General features: G+C 42.1%; 1 protein-coding gene across 1 annotated transcript in view; it reads right to left on the bottom strand.

Moving 5' to 3' along the window:
- Window positions 1-966: 966 nt before the first annotated feature.
- The window catches only part of LOC122817033 (trichohyalin-like), a 1,834,860-nt gene continuing 1,819,103 nt past the window's right edge, over window positions 967-16,723 (bottom strand). The window contains exons 19-20 of the mRNA XM_044090165.1: window positions 3,247-3,430; window positions 967-2,069 (exon numbers count right to left, since the gene is read on the bottom strand). Coding sequence (XP_043946100.1) covers window positions 1,927-2,069; window positions 3,247-3,430 — 327 coding nt within the window. The 3' untranslated portion in view covers window positions 967-1,926. The remainder of the gene's footprint in view (window positions 2,070-3,246; window positions 3,431-16,723) is intronic.

Here is a 16,723-nt window from a genome sequence, read left to right as displayed (position 1 = left end):
GGAAAAAGTTTCTTTCTTACCCCATCTAGCAACAGTGAGCTCAGTTACAGAGTGTGTGGGCTTAGATTCAGTCCGTTTCTCCATTAACCTAAGGAGATTTTTAAACTTCTTAGGAACAGAGTGCAGGCTTAAGACATCTTCTTACACTTAATACATCAAATGCTTTGTGAATAGTTTAAGCTCACAAAAAGGATCAGGATGAGGCAGAGGAAACTTGTGCAATATTTAAAAGTATGGCAATGTTTTTCTTTGGTACTGTTTAGTGACACTGTTGAACCGCATACAGACACAATGATTTTGGGTATGGAGTGTTGGACCCAAAAAAAGTAAAGACTTCAAATTCTTCTCTAGAGGGGAAATTCACCTGCCAAAAGAGCATCCTCTGAACATAAAAACTGACTGAAAAGAGAGCTTTGATCCACACTAGAAAAAGGACAAAGGAAGAAAGTCAGAAGAACCCCTGTCAGACAGCAGATTAGACTGGAAGACAGAAAGGGTATTGAAAGGTGGTAATTTTTAAATCAAAATTAAATTCCCCAGCCATGGACCATTAAATGTATAAATACATTTTTTTCTTGATAGAAAGAAATTTCAGTATGCCAGAGTACATTATAGGGGTTGTGGGCATACGTTTGCAGCCTACGAAAGATTTATCAGCCGAGCAGATCTAATACCCATGGCACAAGTCTATTTTGTTTCTCCTGCAGCTGGAGCTATGCTGTAATTATAAATTTAAACATTTGATATACACCATAAAAGCAGAATAGTGTACACCCGTGAGGAAATGAAATAAGACGATTAAGGAATGACTATTTTTTCTATAAAAAAAAAAAAAGACTTTAAAAAGAGGAAAGGGGGAGAGATGTTGTACTTAGTGGTTCTGTGGAAGCTGCACTTTGCCATCAACAGTTTTGTAATAAAATGTTAAGATTCATACTCAACAGGATATATACAAGTGAGGCAAAAAACAAGGAAATCCCTTTTTAATGTACAGCTTTGAATCACAGGCAAAGAGAAACCAGAATAAACTGAATGAAAATATTTTAATTTAATAAACGTTTGGGTCAGCAAATGCACAGAGATTAAGCTGGTAGGTGCACTGCAAAAGAGCACAAAGATGATTAAAGTGAGTTGTTTATGGTCACAGTCTTAACACAAAGAACCTGAGGAGTACCAAGTCCATACAGTTCAGAAATGACGAACAGTATCTGTACTGGAAATAAATTGATGTGCATATATGAAAAATGATTACCTGCCAGAATTGATCCCTGATGCAGGACAGTGAATATCAAACAATAACCTATAACCAATTTTAAACACAGACATGTCCCATGTGCTAACAACCTTTCTTGTACAGCTCCATCATAAAAACAGTCAACTACTACATGTGGGGCTAGCTGGTTTGTACACTGAAAAATTACATAACCTTCAGCTGGCACAAAATGTCAAATCAAACTGACCCAACCTGTTTTATGCAACTTGTAAAAAGTTTACGATTTAGAGAAAAGTGAAGTATGGTTTAAATTACTCATATTTAGCTTTTTCAGATTCTGTACTTCAATTTCAATTCTATTAATATACACTCAAGCATTATTATGTACAATATTTTACAGATATTACAATTTCAAAGCATTGTTGCAGCATGGAAGTAGTCCAGACCATACTATAAATCTGCAACAAAGGCAACCCCTACTCATAAGACCAAGCAGGTGAACAAAAGTACTGGTTACAATTAAAAATGTCCTGGTAAATATCAGAAGATGAGTGAAGGAAACAACCATCTGCCAGTATGACCTGAACGGAAAAACATATACATTCCATGCAGATCCTTGAAGTTACTGCTGATGCACAAATTACTACACCAGCTGAAACTGCAAACGTTGACCATTCAGATCAGTGTCCGTGTCAATGACCAATGCTTTGTCCTCACGTAGCACAGCAAACTGAAATCTGCTGTACTCTTCCCAAGTCTGTAAGAAGCTGCTTTATATGATGTTTCAGCTGCGGCAACCTTGCAAGTGGCTCCGGTGGTTCTAACTCTCCTGTAAAATCCAGCCAACTTTCTAAAACTGCAACAAGAAAAACAAAGATGTGAGATCAAATTATACATGACAGTTAAACAACAAAATACTTCAAATGTACATGTAATGAGGCCAAATCTTTGCGTCTTGCCTGGAAATACCTTATTTATTTTAAATTTGTTAAGCAGGTGGGTGGACAGGTCTAATGAGTCTTTCACCATGGACCAGGCTAACTGGCTGTATAAAAAAAAATCAATTTCACGTTTTACAGAGTCTGAAGGTTTTACAAAGTCATTATGCAGAGCTGCTGTAGAAGGATATGTGTGTGTGTGTGTGTGTGTGTGTGTGTGTGTGTGTGTGTGTGTGTGTGTTTGTGCCCTACAACAAACATTCCCAGAACACAAAGTCTTCCTAAGGAATGTTCACTAGGAAAATGACTTATCAAAAACAGTCAATAACGAAATAACTTCTAAAAAGGTGACTCTTAGCTTTTGAAGATTTGTGGAAATTGAAGCTCTACGGCAGCTTCAGGAATGAACAGAGAATTTTCTCTCCAAACACTGTAATACATGCACAGCAGAAAAGAAGTGAAGATAATACAAGCTGATTGCTCCTTTTATCCAGATGTAAACCCTACATTCATGTAACAGGGATGAGCCATCCCGTACCATAATGTCTACAGAGCTCTACAGTCTGGCCAGTCATCCACCTCCCATATGTACTGGGTCATCAAGTTCTACAGAAAACTGCAACAATGGAAGTAGGGCAAGAGCCACGGCAAAAAAAAAGTGTGAGAAAAGCTAATGACAAAGCATTTAGACAAACTAAAGTCAGTGATGCCTCTTTCAGCCTTTCAGCAAAACTTGCTCAAATGTGTATAAGCCATCACACCAGATCAAAAGATGGCAAATGTACGAAGTGCATGAAAGCATCCTAAATCATGTCTTTAAAAAAGGGTTATGACCTTCTACCCCTTTAACTATTATAATACATCCTGAGGTCACATAACCCTGGAGTAAATAAAAAAAAAATCTTGATGATGTTTAAAGGCAAGTGCACCCTGAAGCAGTTTTCACAGAGACAGGCACTGCTAACATTAACAGAAACACAATTATGCATACTATCCTAACTAACAACTTAATGACTGTTTACAGTTCACTAAAGACAGAAGCAGAAATTAAGTAGTAAAAGTGTAGAATATTCTCCATAAATAACATCTACTTACCATCTAGCTCTTTCTCAATAACATCCATTCTATGGGTGACCTCATCCTGCACGGACTCCACATGAGTCAGTAAGTTGAGCTGCCACTGAAGCTGAGGACTTTCTATACTTTCAATTTCCTCTTCTTCGAGTTTCACATTGATGTCTTCTTCTGATGGGGCTTTTTTCAACAAAGTCTCACTAGCCTAAGGCAGAGAAAATCAGAAATTGTCAAATTAAATTCAAGAAAACATCTGAAAATTAACAGCAAAAGGAAACAGCCAGTGGATTTTAAGCACTGCTCAGAAAAGTACAGTTACATTACGAACTTACCCTAATTGTAGATGTTTGAGAATATTATTACTACTGCAACAGTGAACACTTAGGACTTCTGCTGCCGACAGCCTGACCATCCAGCCTGACTTCTTTTCGTTATAATCCCCCCAAGCCCAGGCAAAAGCCCTCCCCACTTAGAAGTAAGCAGCTATGCGGCATAAAAGAGATATCTGCATACACCGTGTGGACTATGACCACAGCATGACAAATCAAAATAGAACATGCTCCCTAGGTACGGCAACCTGACCCAAGGATCCCATGAAGCTACTTCATTAAGCCCTGGGACAATCTGAGGAATTGGTTTCTTGTAAGGGTAGCAGAAAGGGAAGATAAAGTGACAAGTGACTATGCACCCACCACAATCCTAGGATACCAAGAGAAGAAGAAGAATGGCAGAAGAAAGGAAATGTTACTGAAATTGAACATACTTGAACAGCTACAATTATGACAAGTTCCTAACACAAGTGGACTATACCCATCACATTTTTCACTGCTTCAGTTCCGACAGCATTCAGGAAGACTTCCACCAAAGGAAGGCTGGCTGACCTTAAGAAGATGATGATTGTGGTAGTTCCCATAGGATGACAAAGGCAAATCCTGCCCTGGTTTTAGAGGTAATGCTTGGCAAACAAGTAGGCAATTAACTAGGTAGCTGCTTCCATAATAACCCAGGTGCTGACCACCACCCACAGAAGACAGTAGTTGCTGCTGCGTCTCTGTTACAGGAAAGGCCTGCTATGCTCTGTCACAGTCCTGCCATGGAAGGAATAAAATAAGCAGATGCCATGCGCTAGCTATTTAAGAGAGGATCTGTTTGGTGACAGCCCTCCCCTTCCTATCCTTTGCAAAAGACATGAATAACTGGTCTGATTTCTCTTCTCCCTTAGTCATCTCAAAGTAAAATCTCTGCTGCCTAAGCACATTCAGGGAATGCAACAGTCTTTTGGCTTTATTCTATGTTGTAGGTTAGCACACAAAGTAAATTGACTGATTTAAAGACAGTACTGGTTGTAATCTGGTTCTTTTGTTTTATGGTACTAAAAATCACGTCAAACAATTCCTTCTGGTTTACAGTGTCTGAAGGGGTTTCTAGAGACTGGAACTGTTGGGAGGAATGATTTTGAGAAGTTCAGAGTGAGTTCCAAAGTCTGACAGCAGGGCAGACTGAACTCCAGGGCGACATGTGTCTCCTTCATTGATGACAACTGAATGAGGCAGTCATCCAGGTAAGGATACATGTGAAGGCCTTTGGTCCTACAGCAGGAAATTATTGAAGCCAGGCACTTTATAAACACCCTGAGTGCAGCACAGCAGACAAACCAAACTGGTAGCAAGTACCTCTTGCTTTGACTGTGAGGAACTGCCTGTCAGTTCTGGTATGGGATATGTGGAGGCAGGCATCTTTCAGGGTTACCACAGAGGCTTGAGGGAACAGGAGAGGCAGTAGGGCCTGTAATGTTTGCTTTATGAACTCTGGCACTAGAAAAATGAGTAAAACCCTGTGTCATCTGCTTGCTCTGACAATTTTTCTAAAAGCCCCTGATTTAGGAGGTCCAGTAGCATGGGGTTGATTTGATTTTTTTTTTATTTTTGGTACTAAGGGGATGCCTTAGAACCCCTAGTCCTTTTATAAACTGGAACCTGTAATCTTATTTCAAAATACTTAAGACCCAAGAATCTTGAGGGATACTCCAACTTTTCAGCAATAGCCCCAGAAAATCCCCTATTTTTTGAATATGGATATATGAGGGGTTATAGGGAAGGGATAATATTGTGGTGGGGAGATGGAGGAACTCTGCCAAGTCACAGCTGATTTCCTTGCAGTGTCTCAGCCCCGAGGGTCCCCAGGGAACTTTTTGGTCAGCTTACAGTTTTCTTTTGAACTGGCCTATCTTCTCCTTTAGTTACTTTCATCTATTTTGCCTCTGGAAGAAGGGCAAACCTTAAGTGGAGTAAATTCCACTGTATGTGGTGGAAGGGGGATGGACACAGATGTCTCAATGGGTGAATCGTCTTCCTCTTTTCCTCCAGCTACTTAAAAACCTGTTTGTCTTAGAAATCAAAACAAGCAACTCCTTTTCTAATGGGCCACTGAAAAGCTGTGCTTGCAAATGATCTGGCAGGGGCAGCCAAGCACATCATGTAATAATAAAACCTGTTGATGACACCCTGCATCAAAGCAGCACAGCAAAGAGTGCTTGTCAGGTTGGGAAAAGAGGCTGCATAAGGAACAACCTATGAAAGTAGGAAGCAAAATGCAGGCAGGTATTCCAAACTTCTCAGTGATCTCTGAGTAAAAGATTCACAGTAAACACTCCCTCTATTAGCAACCAGATGTTCAAATACAGGGTCATTTTGCTGCTCTGAATCTTTAAATTGGTATCCATAGCCACCATACATTCTGTAAACAAAGTCAGATCAGCAGCTAGGCAGAATGGGAGTATGTGAAATTAGTAAATCAAGGAATCGTTAACTCCTTTACTAACCCTTATGTGTAGGGAAGCATGTTGATGGTCCAAACAGCACATCCAGTTTCCTCAAACAGTAATGGAACAAGTGAAAGACGTATGACCATGTAGTAGGATTTTTCTAAAATGAAGGTACTAAGGTCAATGAAGTCTAAAACAGGCTTAAAATCCCTTACATTTTTTGGTTCTAAAATGAATCTGGAACAGAGTCCTTGCTGGTCTTGTAGGATCTTCTACGCAGCTACTTTTGAGGAGTTTTTCACTTCCTTCCTTGTCTTTTTTTTTTTCCTGGCAAGGGGAAACAGCCATAAGGACAATGAAAAGACATGGGGAAGAGAAGAAAACAACAGCTTGGGATAGTATATCAACTGTTCATCCCTATGTTGTGATGGTAAACCACGCTGAGGTGTGGAGGAAGCACCTCTTCTGACCACCTCCACTTGGAGTCAGGAATGGTGTGGACAGTCTTTGACAGCCCCAGTCCCTGCGCCAGCAACCTTGCCAGATTTATCAGGGGTGGCTGCTGGCAACCAGATGAGTCCTATTGCTGAGGCTGTGAGTTTTGGTGGAAATCAAGATCTCTGCTAACTCCTCTGCATCTTGCTGCAGGTGTGCTGTACAATGTGAAATCACAGTCTTGCAGCTGATGGGACTGACCCTTCATTTTCATGGATTACTCTTGACTACCAAATTAAACAACAACCTTGGCAAATGGCATTAGGTTCAGCTGTCATGGAAGGGAATTCTGGATGATTCTGCCCAGGCAGCTCAGTCACTGGTGGTGTAAACCACATGAATGATAAGGTAGCATCATACTGATGGTGTACAACATTAGCAAACAGGATGGAATGGGCAGATTAATAAAGCTGATGTGGCATTACAAACGGACTCCGAACAAGAATTTCAGTAAGTAACAGGGGAATGGAATGTACAACTGAAGGCACATGGGATGAAAATGAGCACAGACAAGGCAGCTGTCATGACAGCAAATGGGGGAAATCAGAAGCAGATGAAAATGGACATACAAGGGAAAACAGTGGAAGAGTTGAACAGATTCAATCACCTGGAAGGTGTGGTGGAAGACTGAATAAGGAGGTCAAAGCTAGTATCAGAGGGGCTGCAGCCAACTGGCAAAGAGAATCAGGAGTAGTTTGTGACAAAAGAATGCAAAAGAAGCTAGAGAGTAAGGTGTGCAAGACAATGACGTAACTAGTACAACTGTATGGTTCAGAAACATGGCCAGTGAAGGCAAAGCAAGTGAGGAAGCTAGAGGTGATGCAGATGAAGTACCTGAGATGGGTGGTAGGATGCACACTGTAGGACAGACGAAGTAAGGACATCAAAGCAGAAGCTAAAGTAGCTACAATTTCAGAGAAAATCAAAGAGAACAGATTACTGTGGTCTGGGCACATATGCAGAAAAGCAGAGGACAAAGTAGTGAAGAAAATCAGGGAGAGACAGAAAGAAGGCAAGATGAAACAATGAAGTCCAGCAGAGGGATGGATTACACGAGGGAAGACCAGCAACAGTCCGGCATGACCATGGAAGGAGAGACAGGAGAATGGCACTGAACCAAGAAAGACGGCAATAGTTGACACAACACCCCAACTTCATGTAGAAAATGGGAAAAGGGGGGTTGTGGATGATGATGAAATATTTAATAGTGCAGCTGGGTATAAAGCAAATGAAGCAGAAACAAAGGCTACAGTAATGAACTATGTCCTAATGACTGTCATGGTACTAGTTAAACTGGGATGTTAGGAAAGCAACAAAGGAAATGTGGGAAGAAACTATTCCAAATATTATAAGATAAGACTAAGAAAACTGTTATTTATGGATATTGTTAACAAGATAAAATGAAGCAGATGTTTTTGGTCCCACTGATTCTTTATGTAGGTCAGGCTTATATGCATCAACCGAGAGATCACATATGGAAGAATATTAAAATGGAAATTAAGGAGTTCCTTTGGGATAACAAAAGTGAAACAGTGCAATGGGAAAAACTAACACTGCAAAGGATTAAGGTAAATTGGGACTTCCACATTTGAAGGGACACCATATGGCCATGCAACTTCACATGAATATATTTGATTCAAAATATGGAATATATGCCCAAATGGAAGCACATGATGAGCCTAGTGCCTAAAAATGAAACAATACGATTACACAGGGCATTTGGACAGCTCTAGGAAAAGAATACAGACCACCATTTTGTACAGCCTTGTACACATAAAAGTGTTAAACAAGTCTTTACGCTAAATGAAGTTAGACCTTGGAAAAGTAGACCACCACCAAAAAGGTTAAGCTGTAGGTATAGTAATAAGAAAAATACTAGACAAAATATAAGTATTTGTAAAAAAAGAACAAAGAACCAAGACTTTGGGACCAGATGATAAAAGAAGATGAGTTAATAAAATGGGACGTAGTTAGACAAACTTTTGGGTTAGTGGACTCAGACAAACTTGCACATACGGGTCTTTTGTTAAACTTCAAGGAAGATATGTAGAGGATGGATAATAATTTTGTAAAAACAACAAATGTTCGACTTTATCAGTGAGCCCAGAACAGAAATGACACACTGGAAAAAAACAATATGTCCAGCCTATTAGGTAATACTTACATTTGAAAAGACAATACAGTATAAAAATAAAAATAGAGTGAGCTAGCAAAGTGAACATTTAAAACTAATGGCAATACACATGTTCAGTGGATGGAAATAAGTATTAATTCTAGATATGCAACTATAGTGAGGAAATTTAGAATTTCTGCATGAAAATGTTTGTGCACAAATAATTCTACACTCCTATGAGACTTAAAAAAATGTACCCTTAGACAAGCAGCATATGTTGGAGATGTGATGGTTCACAAGGAGGTTCTTGACAGAATACACTTTGGAGTTGCTTCAGTACAAAAATGACTTATTTAACATTAGCGAAAAGATGTTAATTTGAACTGGTGTAAAATAACATGTACTAAAGAGGGAAGGTTATGTCCTCACCATAACAATAGATCCACGTTGTCTGTCTCTGTTTGGTTCAACCTGTGGGACTTTGGATTCAACACGACTAATTCAGACGTCTTTAACCTGTTTTGGCTCTGCCTCCCTTATCCATAACTCCTCACTCCTCCATTAACTCTCCAGATTGAGTTTACCTGCGAGTCACAACATGACGACAACATATCCAACTAAACAATACATCTCCCACAACTGGAAAGAGATCACTCAGTGGAAATGCAAGACTCTAATAAAAGTTGAATAAAGAACCTCCAATGTCCGGTCACCACAGACTGGAAGACTTATGGTGAGTACATAACTTTTGTATCGGATGTTGTCTGCTCTGTCTGGATTAAACCTGTGGGACAGAGTCCGCAGCCACAACGATTCCTCGGGAGGAACTAAGAAATGACATTCCATAACACAGCAAATCCAAAGGAAGCCCTGGACCTGGACTGAATGTCCAGCTTATAATCCGGCACAAAAGTGTGGTGGCCCAGCCAAGTAGCAGCAGCAGAACAAATAACATCCATAGGTACTCTAGAAAGAAAGGTTGTAGAGGTAGTTACAGCCCTAGCTGAATGACCTTTGATCTTGTGTGAGAGAGTCTTACTTTTCAAAGAAAATGCAAACAAAATACAAGATCAGTTACTTTAGAAACAGCAGAGCCAAACCTTGACTTCAAAAAGGGGACAAACAACTGACTAGATTCCCTAAAAGACTTGGTACAGTCAAGATAAAATCTTAATTGCCCAAGCACAGCCAAACAATACAACAGATATTCACCTTTGTTGGAAAAATTGGGAAAAAACACAGGAAGATGAGGTTATTCTTGGAAGCAACTTTAGGCCAAAAAGAAAGGTTCATATGAAGAGAAACCCTGTCTTTATAGAACACCAAATAAGGAGGTGAAGAATCACGTGCTTGCAACCCTAAAACCCTTTCAGTGGAAGTAATCACCACCAAAAACAAAGTCTTCCAAGACAACAGCTTCAAATCCGAGGAGGGTGAAGGTTCAAAAGGAGGACCAGCTAGAACCTGAAGAACAAAAGGCAGATCCCAGGGAGGGACCAGATTCTGTACTGGAGATGAAGTAGAAAAGTGTCTTTGAGAAAAGCTTCGGACATGCATGAGGGAAGCCAAAGGCACACTATCTCTACTGATATGAAAGTCAGAAACAGCCTCTAACTGTACTTTGACAATAGAAAAACTAGAATCGGAGCTGAAAAACTCAGCCAGAAAATCTAAGACTGATTCCAACGGTGCAGAGACAGGTTCAAGTCCCAGAGCCTCCACCCACAAAACAAATCTTTTCCATTTACTGGTATATACTTTTCTAGTGGCTTCTTTCTAAGAAGAGGGCAAAACATGAATGACTGCCTGTGAAAGCTTGGGATTCCTTGGAAAAACCATGCAGTCAACTTGAGGGACTGAAGACTGGGGGGATCCAGACTGGCTGGGTAAGAAATGAGATACAGAATGGGATCAAATACCCAAGGCGTCAGAAGAGGCCAAAGGAAGGGAAACCAGGCCTGATGAGTCAAAAAGTGGGTGATAAGGATCACTGTAGCTCTGCAGCGGGCTGCTTTCTATAGAAACTGTACTACAGAAGGTCTTGAGGTATAAGCATTAAGAAGTCCTGAGGGCCAAGCAAGCATCAGAGCATCACTGGGTGACTGTCCTGGAGGGGGAACAATAGTTGTTGCACTTGGTGTTGGACAGGGAAGCAAACACGGAGCAATACGTACTGCCCCAGCTCTGAAAAATTTGAGTTGCCACTGTCAGACTTAGGAACCACTCGTGAAGCAATTAAATGCTCCTGCCGATGCTGACCACCACAATGCTGGATTTCCCCAGGATATGCCCTGCCACCAGAAACCACTAAGAAGAGGTCACCCACTGCCAAACTCTGATGGCTTCCCAATAACGAGGGTAGGGATGTGTTCCCCCATTTGGTGAGATACCAGACGACCTATATATTGTCCATCTGTATTGCAAACACACCCCTGGAGAAAGTCTCCTGAAAAAAACTACACCACCAGAAGGACCACTCATCTCCAGAATGTTTATGTGAATGACAGCCTTCGAGGAAGACCAGAACCCTTGAATCATCCTCCCTTTGAAATGCCATCCCCACCCCAGGAGGGAGACGTCTGTGGTAACCGTGGCCAGAGGAGAAGGAATTACAAATGGTCTTCCTTCCATTACCAATGGACACTGAAACTACCACTGAATCTGCACTTGACACTTCTCAGCCATATGGGGAAATCCAGGGGATAAGTTAAAAGGGACCACTGAATGGACTACACTGAACAACCAGAGTCCATTGTGGGGCCCTCATGTGATACCTGGCTAGAGGGATCAGTCCTGTCGACGCTGCCATATGACTCAGAAGTTTTAGAACTGTGTAAGCTGGAGGTTTGGGAGTTGCAAGCACTAACGGAGGTTAAGCAGCTTGGCAATTTGATGGACAGTGTCTAAATGACACTCTATGAACTCTTAACATTTGCACAGGCTAAAGGCTCAATTTTGGATAGTTGACAGTAATGCCTACGTTGTTACAGAGTCAGAGTAAGGAGTCCTTGGCCATGATCAAAGATGTCTTTGTGGAGCCAATCATCCTGGTATGGAAAAGATCTGAAATCCCTGCAGCCGAAGCTAGGCTGCGACCACTGCCATGCAAGTGGTGAAACCAAATAGCAGGGCCCTGAACTGATAATGATGAGCTCCCAGACAGAAGCAAAGGAACCTCTAGGAATGTTCATCTAACATGACATGATGGTAAACATGCTTGAGGTCTATAGACCACATCCATTCGTCCTTCCTCAGAAGAGGTAATATGAACTACATTGTGACCATCCAGAACCTGGACATTTGACAAACTGATTTAATTTGGTTAAATACAAAATTGTCCTGATGACCTTTGTTTTCTTTGGTACTAAAAGGAATATGGAATAGACCCTGGATTCTATATGGTCTGGTGGGACCTCTCGAATGACTCGCTTTGTGAGCAGCTATGCAAAGTCACTGATGTGGTGGAACATCTGTGAGATGTTTTGGGTGACAGTTTGGAATTCGTATAAAGGGAATAAAATAATCTTCAAATATGACTCTCAACACCCAGACATCTGAGGTATGCCCTCCCAAGCTTTTGGTTGGAGAGCTCGACAACCCGACTGCCAACAGAGAAGAGTAGTCAGGCAACCCTTCAGGATCTCTGAAAGGACTCGCAGGAAAAAGACCCGCAGAAGCCCTGATTCTGCGGACCTCCTCTGTCCCACAGGTGGCATCCATTATGACCCCCACTGCCCTCAGCAAGAACGTTCCGGTGGAGCATCCGCACCGCGCGGCAAGAAAGACAGAAGAAAATGGCATCAGCTGCATCTTTTATACCCCTGGCGCACTGACGTCAGGGAAGAGGCGACAGCAACCGACGCCGGACTAGACTTTGGAACTCAGGCCGACTGAGGGTAGCCTGCCAGCAGGATAACCCAAGTGTAATGACTGCAACAGTGAAACACGAAGAACATCTGTGACTTGCTGAAGAGATGCTTACCCATTTTCTGATTCCTAGAAAAGGACCACTGCGGACAGCAACTTCCCCTCTTGTACGCTCCTCATAAAAGTGTTACCAGGAACAACAAATGGAGTACAAAGTGGTAAAAATACACCAGTAAAATCCAAAATCACCACTCAAAGTAGCCAAAGACCAGACTCAATGGTATCAAAATGACAAGAATTTAATTCCACACACAAATTTGTGTGTGGAATTAAATTCTTGTCATTTTGATACCACTGAGTCTGGTCTTTGGCTACTCTGAGTGGTGATTTTGGATTTTACTGGTGTATTTTTACCACTTTGTACAAATTTGTGTGTGGAATTAAATTCTTGTCATTTTGATACCACTGAGTCTGGTCTTTGGCTACTCTGAGTGGTGATTTTGGATTCCTCAAAAAAGTGTCCTTAACCTTGAGTCCAAACAAGGAGGTCCCATCAAAAGGGGCATTGCTGAAGGATGCTTTGAAACAGTCTGCAAAGTTGCACAACCGCATCCAGGTGTGGCGTTGCACTGCAATCCCAGAACCTGATGCTCTAGATGCTCCTTCAGCTGCATTAGAGATGAGTCTCAGTGAAACACTGACTATGGAAATTTAGGTGGAAGACTGAGTCTCCAGTTTCTCTAGGTATTTGCAGACTGCCGTGTCTTGAGGGTACTTGACACTTCACAGACTAGGTCCTGCTGAAGCCTTGTTAAATGCGATAAGGAGCTTAGGGCCCTCCAAGCAAAGGTGGATGAGGCTGAAGATTACTTCCCTAATCAATCCAGCGTCCAAGATTCCCTGTTCGGGGGTGATTGAGGAGCACTCCTAAGAAATTTTGTTTTTGGTGGCTGCTGCCACCTCAATGGTACTGACGCTCGGACCATTACTCCAATGAGGCCCACCTTTGGGGGGGGGGGGCAAGAATTCTGTCCACCTGCCTAGGAATAGGTTCTACTGTGTTGGGTTCTTTCCACCCCCTACAGGACACCAGGTATATAAGAGCATCCGAAAGGGGAACCACCCAAGGAGAGGATGGGCCTAAGCAAAAGGCTTCAAGAAAAACTGACTCATCTGGAAAGGTGGCTTCAGTGGTCTAGCCTCCCTGACTGGGAAAGCAGCTCCAACAAACTGACAAAGGAGGTGTCATAAAGCTGGGACTTGGGGGAACCCTCTCATTCCTCAAGCTCAGTATCCTAGGTGAGAGGCTCCCCCAGGGAATCCAAGTGCTTCCTCTTGCACTTTCTCTTCCCTGAAACCTCCCATTCTAACAAAGCTGGAGAGGAGAGTGAAGAGTTGGGAGGCCCCACCAAAGAGGCAAACTGGAGTCTGACTCACAATGGCTGTCCCGGAGCTGGCTGATGACTGGCCAGAGGGGCAGCTGTACCAGCTGGAGACATCCGATCCTTCTCTCAAGAAAAGAAAATCGTCTCAACAATGTCAAAGCTACCAAGGAACAGGATGGAGCTGAAGACGGCCAAGCCATCAGATCCGATTCAGAGGGTGGAAACTCAACTGACCCTGCAGACTGCAGTTCCGAAGGGGCCCAAGGAAGGAAACCTGAATGATGGAGCCCAAGGTCCCATTGTCAGACTTGGACCCAAGTGGATAAGCCCTAATTGTATCTCTGCCTGTAAAAAGGACTGCATTAGTTGCTCCAAATCAGTAGTTTTGATGCTGCCTACCAACCGCAATGAGTAGATAGATGATGCCATCAAGGATGGCTTCGAAGGTCTATGTGAAGATAACCCCGCATGCTGAATCTGAGACATGGAGGTTCTGAACTGGAGCAGAGACAGGGAAGACTCTGGCGTCTGAAGAGAAAGAGTACGAAGAGAAAAGGGGTATGATACCCTACTTGAAGGTGCCCCTTTGATCAGGAAGGGCCTTGGAATACTCAGAGCCGGAGATGTTATTTTGTCTGACTTAGGTGCAGAAAGCGATCAGCTCTAAGACGTTGGAGCTGATGCCAGTGCTAATCCTGCAGCAAAGGCTGAAAACGGAGGGAACTTCAGATACGGAGAGCCCAAGGGAGCCAAGTCCAGAGGTGGAGGCTGAAGATGATCTCTTTCATTGCCTTTCACAGTTTCTAGAGTCTTGCAGCCAGGACTTCTCGGACCTAGTCTTGGGATCCAATGGAGAAGTTCTAGAAACAGAAGCAGGACCAGATGAGCTAGAAGGTAAAAGCTCTTTCAAAAAGGGCTTGGTCTTGTGCTCGTTGAGAGAGGGCAAGCCCAAGCTCTCACAAATGGAGCACCGAGAGTCCAAATGCTCCAGACCAAGACAACATACCCATGTAAGGTGTGCATTCTGGGAGGGCAACTTGTGCACGCAGGAAATGCATTTTTTGAACTCCTTATCCATTGACACCTTCCTACTATAGCACACACAAACAATAAAAATAACAGTAAAGGACCTAACAACTAAAGAGAAAAGGGCAAATTATTTAAACTATCGGACCCTAAAAACTACCTCAAAAAGTACCTAAACTTATCAAAACCACTACTGACTACTGTACAATGGTAAGGGAAGAAATGATCTCACAAAATCTATGCTAACTCTTCGAAAAAATGAATCAGTCAAGTGGAGCCAAAGGCCGAGTTGCAGACATGAATGGTGGAAAACTACATCTGGAGAGTTGATGGAGGAGCGGGGGGTTATGGGTAAGGGAGGTGGAGCCAAAACAGGCTAAAGACTTTGGAGTTAGCCTGTGTCAGATCCAAAGTCCCACAGGTTGAATCCAGACGGAGCAGACAACATCGGATGCACAATTATCTTTAGGGCAGACAGTGGCTAAGACAGCTATAAATAGAAGACTGAAAACCAAAGATAAACCATCAATAAGAGAAGTGAAAAAGATGATTACAGAAATGAAAAATGTGGAGCTGACAACTATCAGACATCAGAAACAGAACTCAATAATGAAAAACAGTATGGATGCCATAATGGAAAGTGAGCATGAAGGGGACACTGCCACCGAACACAGCACCTGTGATGCTATTATCTATTCTAATATAAACTCTAATATAAGATGTGAAATCACTGGTTCAAAGTGATAAGATCTGTAATGCACAGAATATAAAAAAATAACGGTCAATAATTAATTTCTTTTCTCAAACTATACTGTAAATAGTTTACTTGTGTGTTAAACTGTTTCTAATAAGAAATGTTAAATCAAACATGGGATTAAAACTAGACAGAATAATTGTGACATTGGATTTAAGTGTTTAATAACTGCAAGCTACTGATAACTGAACGCAACACTAAATGTCTGACACAAAGCTAGTTTATTACCACTGTATAAATATATAATTATAAAAAGTACAGCTGTTTAAGAACTTACCACAACAGCACATATCTTACTGAACACTGCTGCAGAATTCCTGACATACAGGCTATCATCACTGACGTTCGACCGGTGTACCAAAGCTTTACCTTCCCTAGGTCGTACATCCAATGCATGACCACAGCTTGTATACCATGGGTTTACAGACGGATGTACAAGCATGGATCCTCAGATTATCTCCAATCTAGCTGCCTAAAGACCACTGAGAAAAAAGACTGGTCATCTAGGAGGGGTGTAGTTCAAATAGGTAAGAAAATTCACCCATTCCATATGACGTAGTAGAGATTAAAGCAATGTGTGTGTGTGTAGCAGGGTGATATGAAGGCTGAAGTGAAATAGAGAAGGAGGCTGGGATGAAATACTGAACAGAGGATCTACTGGTATGGCAAGTTCTTACACAACTGTACTGTGTCCTGATTGAAATTACTGCTTAGGTATTCTTGACAGATGGGCAATCCCCAGAGCTGGAGGAGGAAAGAGTGGGTGGCTACTTAGTAAAAGAGTTGTCCAGCAACCTGAACAGAAGTGATGAAGAGAAGGCTGCCTTGGACCTGGGGACAGCACCAATTCTGAAGTGTTTAGTAAAGGTGTATTCAGAGGACCACCTGACAGCCTCTAGAACAGACCTGGAGTCTACTGCTTTGTGAAATGCCCCAGAGAAAGCTACTGGCCTAGTGGAATATTCTTTAGGGCAGGAAGGCAAGGTCTTAAAATAGTGCAAATAGCAGAAAGAGTTAGAAATCCATGATGCAACAGTTTGTTTGGAGAATGGATGGCAAAGCGATGCTCATTCTTTCTGAAAGCTTAAGTTTTG

This window comes from Protopterus annectens, chromosome 12.part0 (genome assembly GCF_019279795.1).
Source record: "Protopterus annectens isolate FY-2018-M chromosome 12.part0, PAN1.0, whole genome shotgun sequence".
Classification (NCBI taxonomy): domain Eukaryota; kingdom Metazoa; phylum Chordata; order Ceratodontiformes; family Protopteridae; genus Protopterus; species Protopterus annectens.
Note: the sequence above shows the minus strand (reverse complement) of the source record. Positions and strands in the feature narration are given on the sequence as shown.